Raw genomic sequence first — 21,074 nt, 5'->3', positions numbered from 1 at the left:
CTTATTTTTTTTAGTAAAAACTTTTTTTGTAGTTTTAATAATTTTTAGTAAAATTTTTTTTTTAGTTTAGAAACATTTTACTAAACTAAAAACAATTTTAGTGTTTACTAAATTTACTGTTTCCTAGTCACTACTAGTACCCTGGAGGAGGCCATGGCAACCCACTCCAGTATTCTTGCCTGGAGAATCCCCAAGGACAGAGGAGCCTGGCAGGCTGCAGTCCGTGGGGTCGCAAGAGTCAGACACGACGGAGTGACTGAGCACAGCACAGTCATTACTAGCAACTAGTAAACATCTACTGGATATTTGCTTCTAGCTAGGCTCCTTGTACCTTTTATTTCATTTCATATCCCCAGTGTTCCTTTGAGATAGGAACCGTAATAGTCCTCACTTTTCAGGGGAGGACATTGAAGCTCAGAGAGTTAGAGTGACTTTCCAAAGATCACAGAGCAGTAGGAAAGAGGCTGAGTCAGGATTTATCGCCCCTGTTTTTAATCCACTAGACTATTCAGTGTCTACTGCCAAGGACCTTGCAACCTCTAGGGAATTCCCTGGCAGTCCAGTGGTTAGGGCTCTGTGTTTTCACTGCTGAGGGTCCAGGTTCAATCCCTGGTCAGGGAACTAAGATCCCGCAAGCTGTGTGCGGCCAAAAATTTTTTAAATAAGAACAAAGGACCTTGCAGTCTCTAGACTGAGGAAATGAGTGGTCAGTGGCATGAAAGTGGAACAGAAAGGATGCCCCAGATGCTCAGAAGGATGGAAGGGGTTGTGAAAGTAAAAGTCGCTCAGTCGTGTCTGACTCTTTGCCTCCCCATGGACTGTACAGTCCATGGAATTCTCCAGGCCAGAATACTGGAGTGGGAAGCCTTTCCCTTCTCCAGGGGATCTTCCCAACCCAGGGATTGAACCCAGGTCTCCCGCATTGCAGGTAGATTCTTTACCAGCTGAGCCACCAGGGAAGCCCAAGAATACTGGAGTGTGTAGCCTATCCCTTCTCCAGGGAATCTTCCTTACCCCAGGAATCAAACTGGGGTCTCCTGCATTGCAGGTGGATTCTTTACCAACTGAGCTATGAGGGAAGCCCCCAAGGGAAGGGGTTGGGAGGCCGGAAAAATGCTTCATAGGGGAGATGGAATTTGCACTGACCCCAAAGGATAGGTAGGGTTTTAACTGGCAGAGCTGAGGGCCCTCCAGGGAGAGGGAACAGCAGGAGCAAAGGCTTGGAGGTGGGAGAAAGTGGTACCCAGTGGGGCTGAAGCAAAAGGCAAGTGAGCGGGAGGTCAGGTTGGAAAAGAGCCTCACAGGTCCCTTGCCACAGGGGACTTGGTGTCTGCCCCCGCCCACCTCCGCCACGCACAGCTTGTGGGATCTTAGTTCCCCGACCAGGGATCAAGCCTGTGCCCCTGCACTGGAAGCATGGAGTCCTAGGAACTGGAGCGCCGGGGAAGTCCCTTCCCACTTGCTCTTTGAGCAAGGGAGGCTGTGGGGAGAGCCCAGAGGCAGGCAGGCCAGTCTGTCTCCTTTTGTGCCTAAAGCATAAGTAACGACCTTTTGGTGAGATGTCTCATATTCACTCAGAATCCAGATTTCCAATTGACTCATCAGTATCACAGATGGTTTTGCTTTGGTTTTTGCATTTAAAATTGTTTGAATCAGGATCCACAGATGTTCACAAGGTGTGATTCATTGATTTGTCTTTTAAGTCGAATATTTTATTTGTTCCAGAAACTGGGACAGTTGTCCTCAGAGATGCCCACAGTCTGGATTCTGTGGTGTGCCTTAACAACTTTGTCCTCTGTACTTCTTGTAAATTGGATGTTGGATATAAGGCTTCATCAGATTGAGGTTCGGGTGGTTGTGTTTTGACACAGCTTCTTCATGGTGCTGTGTACCCTGCCGTCAGGAGCCTCTCTTTCTGTGTGTTGGCAGCCCTTGACAATCCATGCCAAGGTCCAGACATTCATCAGAGATTGCAGAATCGTGACGGTCTCACTCTGTCACTGCATCATGTATTAGCTGGAATTTTTCTACAAGAAGACACTTCCTCCTCTTACCATCTGATACCCAGTGGTACAGTTCATTCAGGAAAGGGAAGAATTTAACCTATTTGATATATTTAAAATATGTATTATTTTAAATTAGCATTTAACATTTTAGCATCTTGCTTTTGAATAATTCACCTAAGCACAAGATTCAAATTTTACAAGGTTTACTGTGAAGCGTCCCTCCCACCTTTGACCCAGACACTCAGGCACGTTTAATAGAAGCAAATACAGCAGACTGTACATGTTCCCCCTCCCCTGGCCTCTTCCACTGCTCTTTTAAAAAACAATATTTATTTATTTCTTTTTGGCTGCGCGGGCTTTTCTCTGGCTGCAGCAGGCAGGGCCCGCTCCCTTGTTTTGGCACATGGGCTTCTCGTGTTCTGGTTCTGTTCTGGTTGCAGAGCACGGGCGCTTGGGTGCTCAGGCTTCAGTAGGTGCAGCTCGTGGGCTCAGTAGTTGTGGCTCCCAGGCTTAGTTCTTCCACGGCATGTGGGATCTTCCCGGATCAGGGATCGAACCCGTGTCTCCTGCATTGGAAGTGGATTCTTTACCACTGAGCCACCAGGGAAGCCCCCATTGTCATTATAATGTACACCTGGAAGCCTAACCCCCAATCCAACCCCTGTTCTGTGTCCTCCACCAGGGACCTGCTGCAGCTGGGAGGGGAGCTGGCCCGCACCTCGAGAGCCGTCCAGGAGGCGGGCCTGGGGCTGAGCGCGGGCCTGCGGCTGGCCGAGAGCCGGGCCGAGGCAGCCCTGGAGAAGCAGGCCCTGCTGGAGGAGCAGCTGCGGAGCAAGGAGCTGCAGGAGCAGGAGCTGGCCCGGCTGCAGCTGCAGAGCAACCTGGACAAGGCCAACCTCAGTGCCAGGTGGGTTCTCGGAGGCGCCGCTTGAGGCAGGCCTCGCTGGAGTGCACGGCCGGGGGTCTGGGCCGGAGGGGTGTCTGTTCACCAGCCTTTCCCCTGCGGGCGCTTGGCCATCTCCCCAGGCCCTCCATTTGGCAGAGGGGAAGACAGAGGTTCAGAGGGCTCTTGCCCTAGGTTGAATTTCATGTTTGCAGTCCAGCCTCTGCTCCCAGTGGTAAAGAACCCCTCTGCCAGTGTAGGAGATGTAAGAGAGGCAGATTCAATCGCTGGGCAGGAAGATCCCCTGACCAGGAAAATCCCTCCTCCTCCTGGAGGAGGGCATGGCGACCCACTCCAATCTTCTTGCCTAGAGAATCCCATGGACAGAGGAGCCTGGCAGGTTACAGTCCATGGGGTCACAAAGAGTCAGACACAACTGAGTGGCTTGGCACGCAGCAGCACTCTGCTCCTGAGATCTAGGCAGGTCCCAGAGTGCTTCCCCATGAGATAAAGTGCCTGGTACCTCATTCGCACTCAGAGATGAGAAGTCTGCAGCCCAGAGAGGAGACAGACTTGCTCCAGGTCACACAGCAGGAGAGGCAAAGCCTAGCATCCCTGCCTCAGGTTTGGGGAAGCTGGGGGTTTGAGGAGAAGCTGGGTGGGCCTCCCATTCACCTGTGTAACTCTCCCAACTCCAGAGTGACCGAGCTGGCCCTGACAGTGGAGCGCCTTCAGGACCAGAATCTGGAGAAAGACCAGCTCAACAAAGTCCTCAGCGAGAAGCTTGAGGCCCTGGTGAGACGCGGGGTGGGACGGGAGGGACCGGACATAGGCTGAGGGCTGGGATGCTTGGGCAGCCCACTCAGAATCAGCATCACCCCTCGTTAACTGAGCACCTAATGTGTGCCAGCTTTAATGTGAGCACCTAGTATGTGCCAGCCGTAATGGTTAGCACACTCACTTCCTTTATCGCATTTCATCCTCTTAGCCATTCTGTAGCATGATCCCCATTACACAGATGAGGAAGCTGAGGCCCAAGAGAAAATACTTGGCCAGAGTCTGAGAGCCATGATGCTGGTGCGTCAGGACTGGAACTCATGCCTGTGCCCTGCTGGCCCAGGGCTCTTTCTGTTGGAACTCAGCTGCCTCCCCACCAGAGGGACACCCCTCATGGGTACTGCCTGGGTTGGTCATCCTGTGTGAGGTCTGGCCTGGATTCCACGTCCAGCTCTCTTCCAATAAGCTGTGTGCCCTGGGTCACACACTGTACCTCTTGGGGGCCTGGTCTGTTCAGTGAGGGCACTGGTGCCGCTGTGGGGTCTCCGAAGCCGCTGGCCTCTGGGCATGGCCTTCGAGGCGCCCTGGTAGGGAGACCGTGGAGTCTCTGACTAGGGCAGAGACCCTGACCACTCTTTCTTTGTCTTCCCAACACCACTCCAGGAATCCCTGCGGCTCCAGGAGCAGGCAGCCCTAGAGACAGAGGAAGGAGAGGGGCTGCAGCAGACCCTGAGGGGCATGGCACAGGTTGGAGCCAGGCCAGCACTGGCGGGGGCCTGGGCAGGGCCAGGGCAGGCGGGCCTGGACCACTGCGTCCCCTAGTGGCCTTCAGCTGAGCTGCAAGCGGTTGAGGGCCCTGGCGCCCTCCCTGCTGTTTAATGCCCCTTCTATTAATAAGTAGCTCAGCTCAAACTCTGCCCCGAGAGGAGGCACTGCCTGTTCCCTGCCCGTCTGAGAAAGGCTCTATGGTGTCTTCCCAGTAAATGGACGGCGTCCTGGTGGGCTGAGGGCTATCAAGAAGCCTTCTTTTGGGAGGGGCCTACGGTGTACTGCGGGGGCTGTGGTGAAGCTGGAGGCCAGGACTCCGGTGGCCACGTTGCGCACCACTAACCGCGCAGCTCCCCTCCCCCTCTCTCTTACCCGCCCCCAGGCCGTCCTGTCGGACACGGACAGCGGCGTCCAGTTAAGTGGCTCCGAGCGCACAGCGGACGCCTCAGACGGCAGCCTGCGGGGGCTCTCGGGGGCCCGGACCCCGTCCCCATCGAGGCGGCCCTCGCCCGGCCGCGGCCGCTCCCCGCGCCGAGGCCCGTCCCCTGCCTGCTCGGACTCCACTCTGGCCCTCATCCACTCAGCTCTGCACAAGCGCCAGCTACAGGTCCAGGTGGGACGGGGCTTGAGCACCCTGTGCTGGGGCTCCAGCCTGGGGGCGGGCCTGGGGCCTCCGTGAGTGGAGCCTGAGCACCCTAGGGAGGGAACCCTAGGGAGAGCCAGAGCCCCGGGAGAAGGCAGAGAGTCGGGACCGTCTGGAGTGGGAGGGGCTTGAGCTCCTGGGGGCGGAGCTAGAGTCCTAGTATGGGAGGAGCTTTAGCCGCTGGAGGCGGAACCTGAGGTGGAGCTAGAGTCCTGGTGTGGGAAGGGCTTGAGCCGCTGGGGGCGGAGCCTGGGCGGAGCTAGAGTCCTGGTGTGGGAGGGGCTTGAGCTACTGGGGTGGATCCTGGGCGGAGCTAGAGTCCTAATATGGGAGGAGCTTGAGCCACTGTGGGCGGAGCCTGGGGTGGAGCTAGAGTCCTGGTGCAGAGGGGGAGACGAGGCACCCACATAGACCAAGACAGAGAGCCTTGGGTGGGGCCGTCAGACGCAGGGTGCGGAAAGGAGTGTGCTTGGTGTTTTGGAGACTTGGGTAGGAACTGCCTGGGGTCCCAGGAGCTGGAGGTTCAGAGCCCTAGCAGAGGTGTCAGAAGGGTGGGAGGGCACCGTGTAGGGGAGTGGAAACCGAGTCGCTCCACTTTGCCGCCCAGAGATGGTCACAGGTCTGGGTCCCAGCGCAGGCTGGTGTACATCCTGCCGAGAGCAGGGGCTTCCCTGGACTTAGTGATTCTGCCACAGGACATGCGGGGGCGCTATGAGGCCAGCCAGGACTTGCTGGGCACCCTGCGGAAGCAGCTTAGTGACAGTGAGGGTGAGCGCCGTGCCCTGGAGGAGCAGCTGCAGCGTCTGCGGGACGAGGCCGACGGGGCCGCCCAGGCCCAGGAGGACGCGCAGCGGGAAGCCCAGCGCCTGCGCAGCGCTGTCGACCTCCTGAACAGGTGCCGGAGGCCAGAGGTGGGGCTCCCAGCCCCAGGGATGAATCGGCCTGCGCGTGCTCGATTTGCACTAATATGGTCGTAACTGGCCACGTGTGTCTATTCAAATATAAGTCAACATTTACAAAAGTAAAAATTCAGCCCCGCAGTTGCATTAGCCTCATTTCAAGTGCACCTATGACTATAAAACATTTCCATCAGCCCCGAGAGTCGTATTGGCAGTGTTATTCTAGACTCTGTTTCTTGGGGATTTCAGAGACAAGAAAGTATCCATTCTTGGCTGCCTGATGTTTTTGATTTTTTGTTCTTATTGTTTTTTTTTTTTTTTCTTTTTAAACGTAACTACATAATAAAAAGGTTGAAAATGGAGGGAAATAAAAAGGTGAAATCTCTTCACAGCCCTCCCTCCCCCACCCCTCCTGACCCTGTTAATGCCCTGGCTTTGCTTCCCATCGTGTTTCCTGACAGTTTGCAAACGTCCCCTGTACACCTCTTGTGTGCCAGGCTCATTGCCAAGTCCTTCGCATGTATAGTCTCAGTCAGTTTTCCTGTCAAACCCATGCAGTTCACCGCTGTTACTGTTGAGGTTGAGAGACTTGCCCAAGGTCACAGCAATGTTGCTGGGGTAGGAGATGGGATTCTGGTCCATCTGATAGCAAAACCAGTGCTTCCCATGCCTTCAAAGGAGGAGTGCTTTTTTGTAGTTGTATTCTTAGTGAATGCCTCATTTTGCATTCTGCTGTGTTTCTTAATGTCACGCTGTTATGCTTTCCTCTGCCTACTGCCAGCCTTCGTTCCTAGTGTATTTACAGGTTGCCATTTTGAGCGAAGGGGAGTTGGCATTGGAGGATATGACAGCTGTCAACCCTAAACCAGAAACTCCAGGCTTGGAAGGAGGCTCTTCCCTCCCTTGCCCTAGCTACCACGTGCTGCTGGCCTGGTCAGCAGACCTTGGGATCTGGACACTCCTGCTCTGTTGGGCCTCCCAGAATTGAAGGGCACGGGCTGTGATAAGGGGGCGTTTCCCGGCGAGGTGGGCCAGCAGAGCTGGCGGTAACGGTGCCCACATGTCTCAGGAACCTGGCCTGGCCTCTTCACCCAATGGCAAGGCTTCCACCCATTTTTCTGGGCCTCCAGGTGGGCTGAATGAGGAAGAAGGACATCTGGATTCTCTTTGCTGGAAAGAGTCGGCTCCAGGGAGATGTGGAGGAGACGAGTGGGCCACGTGCAGGGGGAGGAAGGCTTCCTGGAGGCACAGGCCTCGGAAGACGGCAGTCTGTGGTTCCTGGCTAGGACAGTAACGTGGCCATCCTCCCCGGTGGAAGGGGCCCTGGCAGCCCCTTCAGCGCCCCCTCCTCTCGTCCTGCAGGGAGAAGGACAACCTGGCCCACAGCCTGCAGGTGGCCAAGCAGCAGGTCGAGGAGCTGCGGCAGGAGCAGGAGAAGCTGCAGGCGGCCCAGGAGGAGCTGCGGCGCCAGCAGGAGCAGCTGGAGGAAGAGCGGGAGGACGCGGCTCAGGACCGCACACGGGCGCGCCGGGAGCTCGAGCGCAGGCGGGTGGCTTCTGGCACTCTGCCGGGGCCACTCAGCTGGCTCTGGGGCCCTGGCTGTCCCTGGGGGCTTGGGAAGCACTGACTGTGCTTGGGGCCTCCTACTGTCTCAGGGAGTCCTCACCGCACCCCCTGCTGCAGGGTCTTCTAGCCAGACCTACAGGAAACTGGGGCTTGGGCAGATGGAGTCATTTCCCAGAGATCAGAGAGCTGGTAGGAGGTAGAGTGTGGATGATAACAGCTAATATAACAGGAGTTACTTTGTTGTTCGGTGGCCAAGGTGTGTCCGACTCTGTGACCCCATGGACGTGTGGCAACATGGAAGCATGGTAGGCTTCCCTGTAGTTGTTATATATAATATATAATAACTTCCCTGTAATTACATACATAGCATTTATACGAAAGCAAGCAAAGTTGCTCAGTCATATCCGACTCTTTGCAACCCACGGACTGTAGGCTACCACACTCCTCCGTCCATGGGATTTTCCAGGCAAGACTACTGGAGTGGGTTGCCATTTCCTTCTCCAGGAGATCTTCCTGACCCAGCAATCGAACCCAGGTCTCCCACATGGCAGGCAGACGCTTTACCGTCTGAGCCACCAGGGAAGATAACGTATATAATATTAAATAATAGTTACATGTAACTTCATATTATAACACAAAGCTATATATAACATTCAGTTCACTTCAGTCGCTCAGTCGTGTCTGACTCTTTGTGACCCCATGAACCTTCAGAGTTAACCTCTTAACCCCTGTGCTGTTCATTTATTTCTCTGAGGCATAAGTAACAGTGATGTTCAGCACGTGGTGGCAGTGGACATTATCCTTGTTTCTGAAGGCCCTTGGGGGGTATGTCAGGTTACAATAAGGACACACGTCCTTTTAACAACTTCACAAGGTGGGTGTTACCCACTTTGCAGATGTGAAAACTGAGGTTCAGAGTCACCATGGGCTTGGCTGCCCCTGCGGGTGAGGCTCCTGCCTTGTGCCTGGCCCCTCACTGCTCCAGCATGTCTGGCTGTGGGAGACTCAGGGGAGTGACCTGGAGCACCCCCTGCCCTCTGTCCCACAGCCACAGACAACTGGAGCAGCTGGAAGGGAAGCGCTCAGGGCTGGCGAAGGAGCTGGTGGAGGTGCGAGAGGCGCTGAGTGGTGCCACGCTGCAGCGGGACATGCTGCAGGCCGAGAAGGCTGAGGTGGCCGAGGCGCTGGCCAAGGTGGGTCCCCGTTTGCCACCCTGCCACAAGCCCACCTCTGCCCTGGCCCCAGGCCTCCTCCCTCTGGCCACAGACTGACCCCTTCCTCCTGGACTCAGGCTGACCTCTGATCACAGCCGTAAGTGAACTGCCCTCCAGGCCTGGTCATACCTCTGCTTTTCCAGATGCTTCTGGGGCAGGGCCTGTGACTCAAGTCGTCCAGCCCCATCTCTGGGCACGGGTCCTGGGGTCTGTGAGGGCTGGGGGCACAGTTCTTGGTTGGTGCCTGTCCCACTCCCTGTGGTCTAGGCCCTGAGCAGGCCCACCCGCGACCCCGCTCTAGTACCCTCTGACCTCGGGCCGTGCCCCGTGGCAGGAGCCAGCCTTGTCAGCCCTTGTCCAGCTCTGTGTGGACAGCAGGCCATCTGCAGGGATTCTTTCTGTTTCCTGTTGCGTCTCCCTTCTCATGTCCCCCAACCTGTCTGAGGGCCTTGTCTCCCCATACCTCTCTCTACGCCCATCTCTCTACCCTTCTCCTCATCCTTCCGCATCTCCGGGTCCCTTGCATCTCTTCCCTGCTTTCTCCGCCTGACTGTCTGGCCGCTGGTCCCGACCCTGCAGGCGGAGGCCGGCCGCGTGGCACTCGAGCTCTCCACGGCCAAGCTGAGGGCGGAGGAGGCCTCTTTGCGGGACTCCTTGTCCAAGCTGAGTGCCCTGAATGAGGGTCTGGCGCAGGACAAGCTGGCTCTGAACCACCTCGTCGCCCAGGTACGTGGTGGGCCTGTGGACCCTCCTGCCTTACCCCCGCCCCGCGTCCCCAGCCCCAGCCCACCCCTCCCTGGATACCTCTGTCCCTCTGTCTCGGACTCTGTCTGTCTTCTTCCTCGTGGTCTGATGGAAAAGAAGCTCCGCGGTCCCTGTGTCTCCTCCCCAATGGCCTGATGGCCTCCGGCCCCGCACTTGGCCCTCAGGAACCTCCCCTGTCCTCCTGCCCGGTGTGGGTGACGGGTGGCCCCTTTCTGGAACGGGGGCTGGGCTTGCCCCTGCTCTCAGCCCCGCCTGACCCGCAGCTGGAGGAGGAGAAGGTGGCCTTGCTGGGCCGGCAGCAGCAGGTGGAGCAGGCGGCTGCCGCGTCTCGGGAGGAGCAGGAACGGCTGCAGCAGGAGCGGCTGGAGCAGGAGGTGGAGCGGCAGGGCCTGGAGGGCTCCCTGCGGGCGGCGGAGCGGGGCCGGGAGGCGCTGGAGCGCCAGCTCCCCGAGCTGCACCGCGAGCGCTGCCGGCTGCAGGAGCAGCTCACCCAGGTGGGTGAGGGGGCAGCTCTGGAGGGCTTCTAGACGCCAGAAGTCACAGGCTCTGGAGCCTGATTCCCCGCTGAAATCCAGCCCCGCCTCTGCAAGCTGGGACCTGGAGCAAGCTCCCCAAGGCCCCCATGTCCTGGTGGCCCCATCTGCAACATAGGGATGGTAGTTCTTATTCCCAGAGGGTTGTTCTGAAGAGTGCGCCGTGTAAACACTTGGAGAAATGAGTCACCACTTTGCAAAGATACGATAATCGGTAGAGAAGTTCACAACTGAAATCAGATGTGCTGGGAAACCATAGCTGGAAGGGACCTTAGGGTGCCTGTCCCGGAGGGCCTGGCTTCCTGGGAGGGGTTGCTAGCGAGCAGCCCACGTGGCGCGGGAGCCGGGCTCCAGGCCCCTCCCTGTGGCCTGCAGGGCAGCTCTCCTGTGGTTTGTGCTATATATACCCGCCTTCCCTGGATGTGCTGGGGGACAGCAAGGGTTCGGTTACTGCCCAGACTGAGCGAGGACCCTGTGCACTGCAGGCCCAGAGAAGGCTGCGATTTGTCAGGGTATACACAGCACATCAGGGGAGACCTGGGCTTGAGCCTGGTCTCCTGCCTGCCAGGCCAGGGCTGGATCAGGCCCGGGGCTGGGATGCTTCAGGATAAGCAGGGGAGACCCCAGGGGTGGTGCTCATGGCACCTGGTGGGGGCCAGCTCTCCCGGCAGCTGAGTGAGCGGGAGCAGCAGCTGGAGCAGGCCCGACAGGAGACGCAGCGGCAGACGGAGGCACTGGAGCGGGCAACTCGGGAGAAGGAGGCGCTGGCCAAGGAGAGGGCTGGCCTGGCAGTGCAGCTGGCGGCTGCCGAGCGTGAAGGCCGGGCCCTGTCAGAGGAGGCTGCACGCCTGCGGTAAGGCCTTGGGCTCTGCCTGGCCCCCCTCGGGGGGATTGGCCAGGGTTGCCCGGTGACTAGCCCCACCCACGCATTGGACCTGGCTGGGCAGGTAGGGTGGCACCTGGCCCTGCCTGGCCACACCCCGGAATCCACTGGGGCCTGAGGGGCTGGGTCCCATGCCTCAGATATGGCCTGTGCTGCAGATCGGAGAAGGAAGCCCTGGAGAGCAGCCTGTTTGAGGTGCAGAGGCAGCTGGCGCAGCTTGAGTCCCGGCGGGAACAGCTAGAGGCAGACGGGCGGGCCTTGCTGCTGGCCAAGGAGGCCCTGACCGGTAGGCAGGCCTGGGGCAAGGGGCGGGGAACACCGGGCTCCACCCAGACCGTACCCCGTGGAGTCTTGGGCTCTCCCTGAAGTTGGGATCCTTGGCTCTGCCTGACCCAGCTCCCAGCCCCTCCTCTTTGTGGGCTGCGGGCTCCTCATCTGACAGAGATGAGGAGCCCTGCCTCCTGAGGCTGCATCAGGATGAGGTGAGGGAAGCGTGGCCTTGGCCTGATGCCTGCTGTTTATCGTCATCAGGACCCTTAGAGAGCCCTGAACTCTCTGTGGAGCCGCCATCAGCTGCTTTTATGATGGCTTTCACTGCCCGCAGTCTCTGAACTCGGGGTTTTCTCTCGCTCCGCATTTACTGAGCACCTCAAGAAGGGGAATGCCGACAGTGCCTGGTGGCCTCCAGCCCCCAGGATGGTTTCTAGATTTGGCCCACAGTGGGGCACACCCTCGTCGCGGCCATCTTCATTAGTGCTGACAGTCCCCCAAGCATACTATTGCAGTCAGTCACTAAAGGTGACGTCTTGCGGAAAGCTGTGAGGCCTTGGGAGGTCCCATGTCTCCCCTGAGCCTCCCTGTCCTCATCTGGGGAGTGGGGGTAAGCCGCCTAGGCGTGATGTGAAGCTGTGACGTGCCCGCCAGGTGCCTGGCGAGTAAGCGCTCAGTGACGGGGGTTGCCGTATGTTTGTGTCCTCCCCGTTTTGGGGCCCCTTCTTCAGCATTTCGATGGCGTTCCAGGTGGGTAGGGCCACTGGGCCATGCAGCCGATGGGGAAACTGGCCCAGAGAGGGCAAGGAGGCTCTCCAAGGGAACTCAGCCTTGATACCAGAGGGACCCTTTCCCTCTGGGACTCTGCCCCTGTGGCTCCTCTGGCCCGTGTCTGCTGGCCCACTGGGGAGTTCCCCCCAAACCTGACTCCATCCCATCTCTCCTGTACAGGGGAGCTGGCGGGCCTGCGACAGCAGATGGCAGCTGCAGAGGAGAAGGCTGCTCTGGACAAGGAGCTGACGGCCCAGAAGCTGCTTCAGACTGAGCGGGAGGCCCTTTCCTCTCTGCGGGAGCAGCGGGCAGCCCACGAGGAGGATCTGCAGCGACTCCAGCGAGAGAAGGTTCGGGCTGCTGGCTTGGGGCAGACTGGGGAGGGCTGCGTGGGGGGTGGCTCTGAACCACTGGCTTTAGCTCCTCTGTGACCTCAGGCAAGTCAGCCCTCTCACTCTGCCCCAGTCTCCAAATCTGTGAAATGGAACTTCATCTGTGTTTCAGAGGTCCTATGGGCAGCTGGGAGGATCCATCAGGGGCCCCTTCTTATCAACCATGCAGATTCCCAGGCCCCAGTCTGTTTCAGCCCTGGTGATCCGAGGCAGGAGGTCCACAGACATGTTTGGAAAATGTTGATGTAATGTATAGCAGGAAAGCACTTTAATTTGTGAAGAAGTGCTATTTGCATATGAAAGTAAATTCTGGAGACCAGATCACATAGAAAAGTGAGGGGCCGGGTCACTGAAAGAACAGAGCAGTGGTGTCTGAGCACACCGGCTCTGGAGCTGTGTAGCCCGGCTCAGACCTGACCTTGGCCGCCTGCTGGTTTCGCTACCAAAGGCCTCTGTGCCTTCACTTCCTCGTCGTAACCGTGGGGGACGGTGATAGTTTGAGGCTGGCCAGAAAGCTTGTTTGGCATGGAATGGCAGACCTGAATGAACTTTTTGGCCAGCCCAACCATACGAACGGCTTCCCACAGAGCAGGCGCTTTCTGGATGCTGGTGGTGGTTACTGCACTGAAACACTCCCTGGGCTGGCCTCTGGGCAGGGCCCTGCCTCACCTGTCTTGGACTGGGCTGCTTCTGACAGAGGGTTCGGACTGTGGCCCCCTCCACCAGGGGCCCACGCACCCCGTCTTCTTGGATTTGGATGGATGGAGCCCCCCTCCCCCAGCAGGGGTGGCACCGCGTTTTATGCAGGGAGTCCTCACAGCTGTTAGGACGTGTGCGGGGCCAGGCGCCCCCCTCAGGCCCCGGGTGGGCTCTGCCTGTGCTGCCTGTGGGTCTCACCCACCTAGTCCTGGGGGCCAGACTCTGTGCCCACCCTCCCTCTCCCTGCAACCCCAGACTCGGCCTCTTAATGTCAGCAGATCTGTGGCTCCCAGACCCAGGCCTCCTCAGTCCTCACTGCCAACCCAGCACACTCTGCCCAGACCCCTGGTCCCAGGCCTTCTTCCACGCTCTGCGTGTGTGCGTGTTAAGTCGCTCAGTCGTGTCCCGACTCTTTGCGACCCCATGGACTGTAGCCCACCAGGCTCCTCTGTCCGTGGGATTCTCCAGGCAAGAAGACCAGGGTGGGTTGCCATGCCCTCCTCCAGGGGATCTTCCTGACCCAGAGATCGAACCCGAGTCTCTTATGTCTCCTGCACTGGCACGTTGGTTCTTGACTACTAGCAGCACCAGGGAAGCCCACAGCAACCCACTGTTCTAAACTTCAGATTGCCCCTCATCACCCTTGCCTGAGGACTCTCCTGTCCCTAGGAATCAGATCACTCCTCCCGAACGCCCACTGGTCTGGCGTGGTCTGGCTTGACTGCTCCGTGTGGCTCTGGCCCTGGCCTTCACCCTGTCCACCTTGTAATTCGAGCTCCAGGGACCGTAAACATCACGGTTTCCCTGTTCGTCTTCCTCCTTCCTCCAAGCTGCCTCTGGGGCTGTACTCTGGCCCAGGGTCCTTTTTCTTTTTTCTCTACCTGACTGACTGCTGCTTGTTTCCTCCAGGAAACATTTTCTGCTCCCGCTCCACTCAGCCCCCATCCTCTCAGCCCACTTAGCTGCTGCTCCTTGGGGCTTGCACAGCCCCGGCATGTCCCCGTCATAACCCTTCCTCTCACCTACCCCACCTGCCCCGAGGCCCGGCCGCCCCGAGGGTGGAGAGCAGCTGCCCGCCCAGCCGCGTGGGTCACGCACACCTCTGCCTGGCCCTCAGGAGGCGGCGTGGCGGGAGCTGGGCGCAGAGCGGGCCCGCCTGCAGGGTCAGCTCCAGCGGGAGCGGGAGGAGCTGCTGGCCCGGCTGGAGGCCGAGAAGGAAGAGCTGAGTGAGGAGATGGCCGCCTTGCAGCAGGAGCGTGACGAGGGCCTGCTCCTGGCCGAGACTGAGAAGCAGCAGGTGCGTGGGCTCCGGCGGCCGCCTGAGGGGCCAGGCCCTGCTCGCCACCCAGGCTTGCAGCCAGGAGTCCTTTCCGGGCCTTAGTTTCCTCACCTCACAGTGGGAACTCAAGGGGCATTTGTGAGGCGTCACCAAGATCCCCATGTCCAGCGGGTGGGCCTGGCACACGGCGGGAGCGTAATGCATAACCACCACAATCCTGACACCATGAGTGTTGTTCCCGAAAAGCTAACCCCCTCCGCTCACCCTTCCTCCACCCCGGGCCCGGTGTGGCGTCCCCGTGACTGCCTACGAGCTGTCCCCACGGAGCCCACGTGCAGCAGCTGACCCTCCTCAGAAAGAACTAACTCCTGACCTTCTGTAACGAAATGGAGACAGGGCAGGCTTCGCCCATCTCTCCTTACCCGCCACGTAACCCAGGGCAGGTCACTTTACCTCTTTGAGCCTCAGTAGCCTCATCTGTAAAATGGGAGTAATGAAAGGCCCTTCAGGATGTGCGATCTCTTAGGTTGTGTCTGTGTCCAGGTTGTAACTGCTGTTGTAACAACAGTGCACCAGCGCTTTCCTGGGGCTGCGCCTTGACCCTGGCTCCACCTGCGGTGGCCGGTCAGGGCCCCAAGCCCCCGGGGGCACCGTTCCCAGGGCAGGGTGGGGAAAGGCCCAAGCATCCCCCAGGACCTCCCAGGGCCCTGAGCCCTTTGCTCCCGCCTCTCCCCAGGCCCTGTCCCTAAAGGAGTCCGAGAAGACGGCGTTGTCCGAGAAGCTGATGGGGACGCGGCACAGCCTGGCCGCCGTCTCCCTGGAGATGGAGCGACAGAAGCGGGACGCCCAGAACCGCCAGGAGCAGGACAGGGTAGGGCGGGCGGGGTCGGGGTGGGTGGGGGTGTGGCCTGGGCGGGCGGGCATAGGCCAGGGCGTGGCGGAGGTGTGGCCCCTGGGTGGGCGTGGCCCGGGCAGGGGCGGGGCTTGGGGACGGAGGCGTGGCTGTGCACTGCGGCAGCTTCCAGGCTGTGCAGGAGGCTTCAGCCTTACTTGGGGGTCCCCACTGGAGGCAGAGGATACAGCTGGGCCCTGTGAACCCCTAGCCTGGGGAAGACGAGCTGCGTGCAGAGCACTTGCTGGGTGTCAGGAGATCACAGAGGGCCTGACGGGCCGGCGTGCGGGGCCGTGCTGGGAGCCGACAGTGGACAGTGCCCTGCTAGCCCAGCAGCAGTCAGGGGCGGGCTGGCGGGGGCAGGGCGGGGGCGGACACCACAGCGCCAAGTCTGAGGAGCCATCGATCCTAGAGCACCGTGAACGCCCTGACGTCCGAGCTGCGGGACCTGCGGGCCCAGCTGGAGGAGGCCGCTGCGGCTCATGCCCAGGAGGTGAAGAGGCTGCGGGAGCAGGCCGGAGACCTGGGCCGCCAGCGGGAGTCCTGCCTGCGCGAGGTGAGCCGCCCACCCGCCCGCCTGCCTGCTCGCCCCTCTGCGCAGCACAGCTGAGGCTGCTGGGGGCCCAGAAGGTGCCCTTGAGAGTAAGGGAACGAAGGAAGGGAGGGAAGCAGCAAACATTTATTAAGGGCCTTCTGTGTACATGTGGAGCTTGAGCTCTCACAGAAAGGTTGGCGGGGCCCCTGCCTTAACTCGTTATTGACCAGGGATTTTTGCGGAAACTGATGCCTGTGGCCAGCAATTTGTAAGTGAATATTGAGACGTCTTTGGTCAACACGTTCAGGTAACAGAAGTTGTATTAATACATCTCTGGTCAATAACGTGTTAAGGTTGATCCTTAGGTTGACCGATCTTTTGGGGGGGCTGCGTTGCACAGCATGTGGCAACTTCTCCAGCCAGGGATCACACCCGTGCCCTCTGCAGGGGAAGTGTGGAGTCCTAACCACTGGACCACCACGAGAATCCCTGCAGGGCGCTCTTGGCTGATGATTAGGTGGCAGTAGTGTCAGTTGCTCAGTTGTGTTTGACTTCACGACCCCAGGGACTGTAGCCCACCAGGCTCCTCTGTCCATGGAATTCTCCAGGCAAGAATACTGGAGTGGGTAGCCGTTCTGCTCTCCAGGGGCTCTTCTTGACGCAGGGATTGAACCGGGTCTCGCGCATTGCAGGTGGACTCTTCACCGTCTGAGCCACCAGGGAAGCCCTGGTTGATGATTCTTTCAGGCCAGAGCACCGCTGACTCCAGCATGCTTTGCCCCAAATCATAACCTGCTCACCTGCAGGCCCAGTCGCGGCAGAGGGATGGGGCAGGCGCCCTGTGGCCCCAGAGACGGGAATGGGCAGGCTCGCACCCAGCCCGAGGGGGCCCGGCCCCCGGCTGTGGACACCCGCTGTCCTCACAGGCAGAAGAGCTTCGGACCCAGCTGCGCCTGCTGGAAGAGGCACGCAGCGGGCTGCGGCGGGAGCTGCTGGAGGCCCAGCGCAAGGTGCGGGAGGGCCAGGACAGCCGCGAGGCCCAGCGCCAGGAGGTGGCCGAGCTGCGGCGCAGCCTGAGCGAGGGCGTCAGGGAGATTGAGGCCCTGCGACGCTCCAACGAGGAGCTGCGCGCGGCCCTGAAGACGGCAGAGAGCGAGCGGGTCAGGTGGGGTCTCGGCCGGCGGGCCCTTTACTGAGCCCCGCCCCTTCACCAAGCTCCGCCCCTCACTTCCCTGAACCTCATCCCCGGGACTAACTGCACCCCCAGGGTTCTGGGGGAATCGCACAGGTGGGGTGTCTCTACCCTCCGAGCAAGCTCAGACTTGCCTGGTTTGAGGTGATTTTCCTTCCCTGCAGGAAGGGGAGTGGTGATGGCCGGTCTGGTTGGGGGGCTGTTCAGACCCTGGCCCCACCTACCGGCATCGCCCTGGAAGCCAGTGTGCCCTCTTGTCCACCTCTCCCCACCGAGGGTCTGCTCCCCGTCCCTGGAGGGCCTGGCCCAGGGGAGGAATGCTTGGCAGGCGGCAATGGGCACCTGCAGGCAGGAGGCTGTCAGAGCCACTCCAGAAACCAGGGGAAGGGCTGCTGTACAGGGTCACTCAGGGTACCCTCCCCAGTACCGGGGGCCACCTCTGCCCTCTGCCCTCTGCCCCCTCCAGCCTGAAGCTTGCCAAAGAGGACAAGGAGCAGAAGCTGGTGCTCTTGGAGGAGGCCCGGGTGGCTGTGGGCAAGGAGGCCGGGGAGCTGCGGGCCGGGCTGCAGGAGGTGGAGCGCTCGCGGCTGGAGGCCCGGCGGGAGCTGCAGGAGCTCCGGCGGCAGGTACCCCACCCACCCCACCCCCGTCCCCTCACCTGTCCCCCCACCAGCACTCGCTGTGCGCCTGAAGTCCACCGCACCCCCTTCCTGGAGCCGCGGCCCCTCTCGTAGTCAAAACCAAGGGCTTGAACTGTAACAAGGCCTGTTACCTGTCCTTGGTATTAATGGGTGGTCTTTGAGGAGTCCTCAAACCATGAAACTGTGCGTGTGTGTGTACTTTCGTGTACACATTTGTTCACATATCTCCAAAGATTGGGTCCGGAGCTCTTAGCCAGTTCTCAAAGGAATCTGTGAACAACCAGAGGTGCAGATCCCATGAACTAGGTCAGGAGCTGGCAAACCGTTTTTTTGAAAAGCTCCCAATAGTAAATATTTCCAGGTTCCTGGGCCTTACAGTTTCTGTCGCGACTACTCTACTCTGCCATCATAGGGAGAAAGCAGGCCTGGATGGTACCTACGTGAGTGGAGTGTGTTCCCTTAAAACTTTGCCTGTGGACATTGAAATTTGCATTTTATATACTTTACACGTGTCAGAAATATTCTTCTTTTGCTTTTCTTTCAACCATGTAAAAATGAGTCATTTCTAACTACTTAAAAACACAAACCATCCTTAGCTCAAACCCTTATAGAAACAGGTGACTAGTGGAATTTGGCCTGTGGAATCTTGGCCTGCAGTTTGCAGAGCTCTGAATTAGATGATCTCCAAGGTCGTCAAAAGCAGCAAGCATTTAACAAGTGCCCACGGTATACTGGGCACTGCCCTGGTCACTGAGACTCAGGCTTCCCCACTCCAGAAGACCAGCAGGACAGGAAACAGCCCCCTTTGGCACCCAGGCTCTGCCTCCCCCAGAGATACTACAGCCTGAATAACAGATCCCCCCTACCTTCCACCAATGCACCCCTCTACCCAAGCCCCCTCCTGTGAGGCTCAAGTCCTGGGAAACCACAGGACTCTCTGAAGGGAGCTCACACCCGTGTGCCAGGCTCTTGCTGGGGTTTTGGGTGAGACAGCACGTTTTAAAGTTCCCTTTGCTATGGTGCTGCAGGGTAGGTAGGCCTCAGCCCCACCTGCTCCTGGGGAAATAGGAGGCTAGAAACATCCCTTTGATTCCATTTGTCTGAGATCAAATCCCAGTGTGGTGCTTGTGGGCTGTGTGACTGGGCAAGTCACTTCACCTTTCTGAGTTTTCATTTTTTTGTCTGTTAAAGAGGGATGATGTCAGTACGTATCCTGTATTAATGAGTTCACATGACCAAAGCACTTAGAATAGGGCTAGGCATGTGATAGACACTCCATACAAGTTAGGCATCACTGTGGAGGTGAAAGATGCCCCAGATGTGTGATAGACACTCCACAAAAGTTAGGCATCACTGTGGAGGTGAAAGATGCCCCAGACGTGTGATAGACACTCCACAAAAGTTAGGCATCACCGTGGAGGCGAAAGATGCCCCAGACGTGTGATAGATACTCCACAAAAGTTAGGCATCACTGTGGAGGTGAAAGATGCCCCAGACATGTGATAGACACTCCACAAAAGTTAGGCATCACTGTGGAGGTGAAAGATGCCCCAGACATGTGATAGACACTCCACAAAAGTTAGGCATCACTGTGGAGGCGAAAGATGACCCAGACGTGTGATAGACACTCCATACAAGTTAGGCATCACTGTGGAGGTGAAAGATGCCCCGGAGTCCCTGCCCTGCAGAACTCCTACCACTCTCCGTGGTAGGTAGCTATGATTAGGTGGTGCACTGAGCTCACTGGTGCCCAGGTGTCTGACCTGGCTGCAGTTATCAGGCACGGGCTTCCAGTGGATTAGGGTTGTGTTCAATGTATGTATCCCTAGAGCTTCCTAGGTGGCTCAGTGGTAAAGAATCTGCCTGCTAATGCAAGAGATGTAAGAGATGTGGGTTCCATCCCTGAGTCAGGAAGATCCCTTGGAGGAGAAAATGGCAGCCCACTCCAGTGTTCTTGCCCAGATAATTCCATGGACAGAGAAACCTGGTGGGCTACAGTCCATGGGGCTGCAAAGAGTCGGACAGTAAGCACGCACACGTGGTCGTGGTCTCCAGAGCAGCGGGTCCTGAGTTCCCTCAGTGCCAGGTTTGGACTGGGAGGGTCATGGGGCAGAGCTGAAGGACTGCCATTGGAGCCTGTGGCACTCACGGGCACCCTGGACTCAAAGGGAGCATGGTGCTGAGAAGGGTCCTCCGTCCTGCCTGTGCCCATTCTCTCCCAGATGAAGATGCTGGACAGCGAGAATGCTAGGCTGGGCCGAGAGCTGCTGGAGCTGCAGGGCCGCCTGGCGCTGGGCGAGCGGGCAGAGAAGGAGGGCAGACGGGAGGCCCTGGGCCTGCGACAGAAGTTGCTGCAGGGCGAGGCCAACCTGGAGGCAATTCGGCAGGAGGTAACCAGATGGTGGGCAGGCGGCCTGGACGGGAGGGTCCTCGCAGGCAGTTAGAAGGGGCTGGGGACTCCAATAGTGGAGTCTTCTTTTTGGCCGTGCTGCTTGGCATGTGGGATCTTAGTTCCTCAACCAGGAATTGAGCCATGACCCCTGCAGTGGAAACAGAGTCTTAACACTGGACCACCAGGGAAGTCGCGCTGGAGTCATTCTGAGAGATCACTCCTTAGGACTGGTCCCTGATCCCCACTCCTTTCTTCCCCAAGTATAATAATAATAATAATGACAAGAACTGTGTAGCAGGGGTGGGGAGAGCTTTGTAGACAGAAAGTTGTTTGATTCTCCCAGCAGTCTCATGAGGTAGGTATAATTAGCCCCATTTTAGAGAGAGAACCAGATATTGAGGCTCAGAGAGGTCAAGGGAACTTACCCAAGGTCACACAGCCACCCAGGTCTGTCTGACTCCAAAGCCGACACTCTTTCCACTCTTTTCTGGCACTGAACCTACTGTGTGACCTTGACTGAGTCACTCGAACTCTCTGTGCCTCAGAGCAGTTATAGAATGGGGGGTGTATACCAGGCCCTGAGCAGGTCTCGGCATCCAGGGTGGATGGTGTTCAGTGAAACTAAGGCAGTGAGTGAGGGGTTGGCTCATTCTCAGAACCAGAGGCGTGTGTGTCGTCAGGCATGTCGCTCCTAAGGAGTTTTTAGTGCTTCCTGTCATTTTCTGATTCATTGATAAATTATGTGCACGAGAGGCACTGCGGTCTAGTGGTTAAGAGAAAAGGCTCTGGGGCCAGGGTGCTTGACTTTGAATCCTAGCTCTCAGTTTTCTAGCATTGTGGCCTTGGGCACGGTACATAACTGCCCTGTGTCTCAGTTTCCTCATCTGTAAAATGGAGATGATTCATAGTGGTAATTAGATTTGATTTTCTGGGTGGGGGGGAAGTACTTAGTGCCTGGCACTAGTAAGTCCTATCTGTGCAGGCCTTAGCTGTTAGTTTATTACTTATAAATGGTGTACACTGCAAGACACCTACAGAGAAGGTAGAGAGAAACGCTGTTTCCTTCCGTACTCT

At 58.2% G+C, this 21,074-nt stretch overlaps 1 protein-coding gene across 4 annotated transcripts in view; it reads left to right on the top strand.

The window, feature by feature from the left end:
- The window catches only part of CROCC (ciliary rootlet coiled-coil, rootletin), a 44,461-nt gene that overhangs the window by 7,820 nt on the left and 15,567 nt on the right, over window positions 1-21,074 (top strand). For 3 of the 4 annotated variants that reach the window (XM_070778127.1, XM_070778124.1, XM_070778121.1), the window contains 18 exons: window positions 2,689-2,913; window positions 3,588-3,684; window positions 4,330-4,413; window positions 4,817-5,047; window positions 5,773-5,988; window positions 7,339-7,847; window positions 8,591-8,735; window positions 9,336-9,482; window positions 9,785-10,015; window positions 10,714-10,907; window positions 11,096-11,223; window positions 12,159-12,328; window positions 14,187-14,366; window positions 15,085-15,219; window positions 15,653-15,796; window positions 16,702-16,940; window positions 17,434-17,593; window positions 19,831-19,998. In XM_070778127.1, coding sequence (XP_070634228.1) covers window positions 2,689-2,913; window positions 3,588-3,684; window positions 4,330-4,413; window positions 4,817-5,047; window positions 5,773-5,988; window positions 7,339-7,847; window positions 8,591-8,735; window positions 9,336-9,482; window positions 9,785-10,015; window positions 10,714-10,907; window positions 11,096-11,223; window positions 12,159-12,328; window positions 14,187-14,366; window positions 15,085-15,219; window positions 15,653-15,796; window positions 16,702-16,940; window positions 17,434-17,593; window positions 19,831-19,998 — 3,403 coding nt within the window. The remainder of the gene's footprint in view (window positions 1-2,688; window positions 2,914-3,587; window positions 3,685-4,329; window positions 4,414-4,816; window positions 5,048-5,772; window positions 5,989-7,338; window positions 7,848-8,590; window positions 8,736-9,335; window positions 9,483-9,784; window positions 10,016-10,713; window positions 10,908-11,095; window positions 11,224-12,158; window positions 12,329-14,186; window positions 14,367-15,084; window positions 15,220-15,652; window positions 15,797-16,701; window positions 16,941-17,433; window positions 17,594-19,830; window positions 19,999-21,074) is intronic. The other variant, XM_070778131.1, reaches the window with a different exon arrangement.

Source organism: Bos indicus, chromosome 2 (assembly GCF_029378745.1).
Source record: "Bos indicus isolate NIAB-ARS_2022 breed Sahiwal x Tharparkar chromosome 2, NIAB-ARS_B.indTharparkar_mat_pri_1.0, whole genome shotgun sequence".
Lineage (NCBI taxonomy): Eukaryota > Metazoa > Chordata > Mammalia > Artiodactyla > Bovidae > Bos > Bos indicus.
This window is presented reverse-complemented; position numbering and strand designations above follow the sequence as displayed.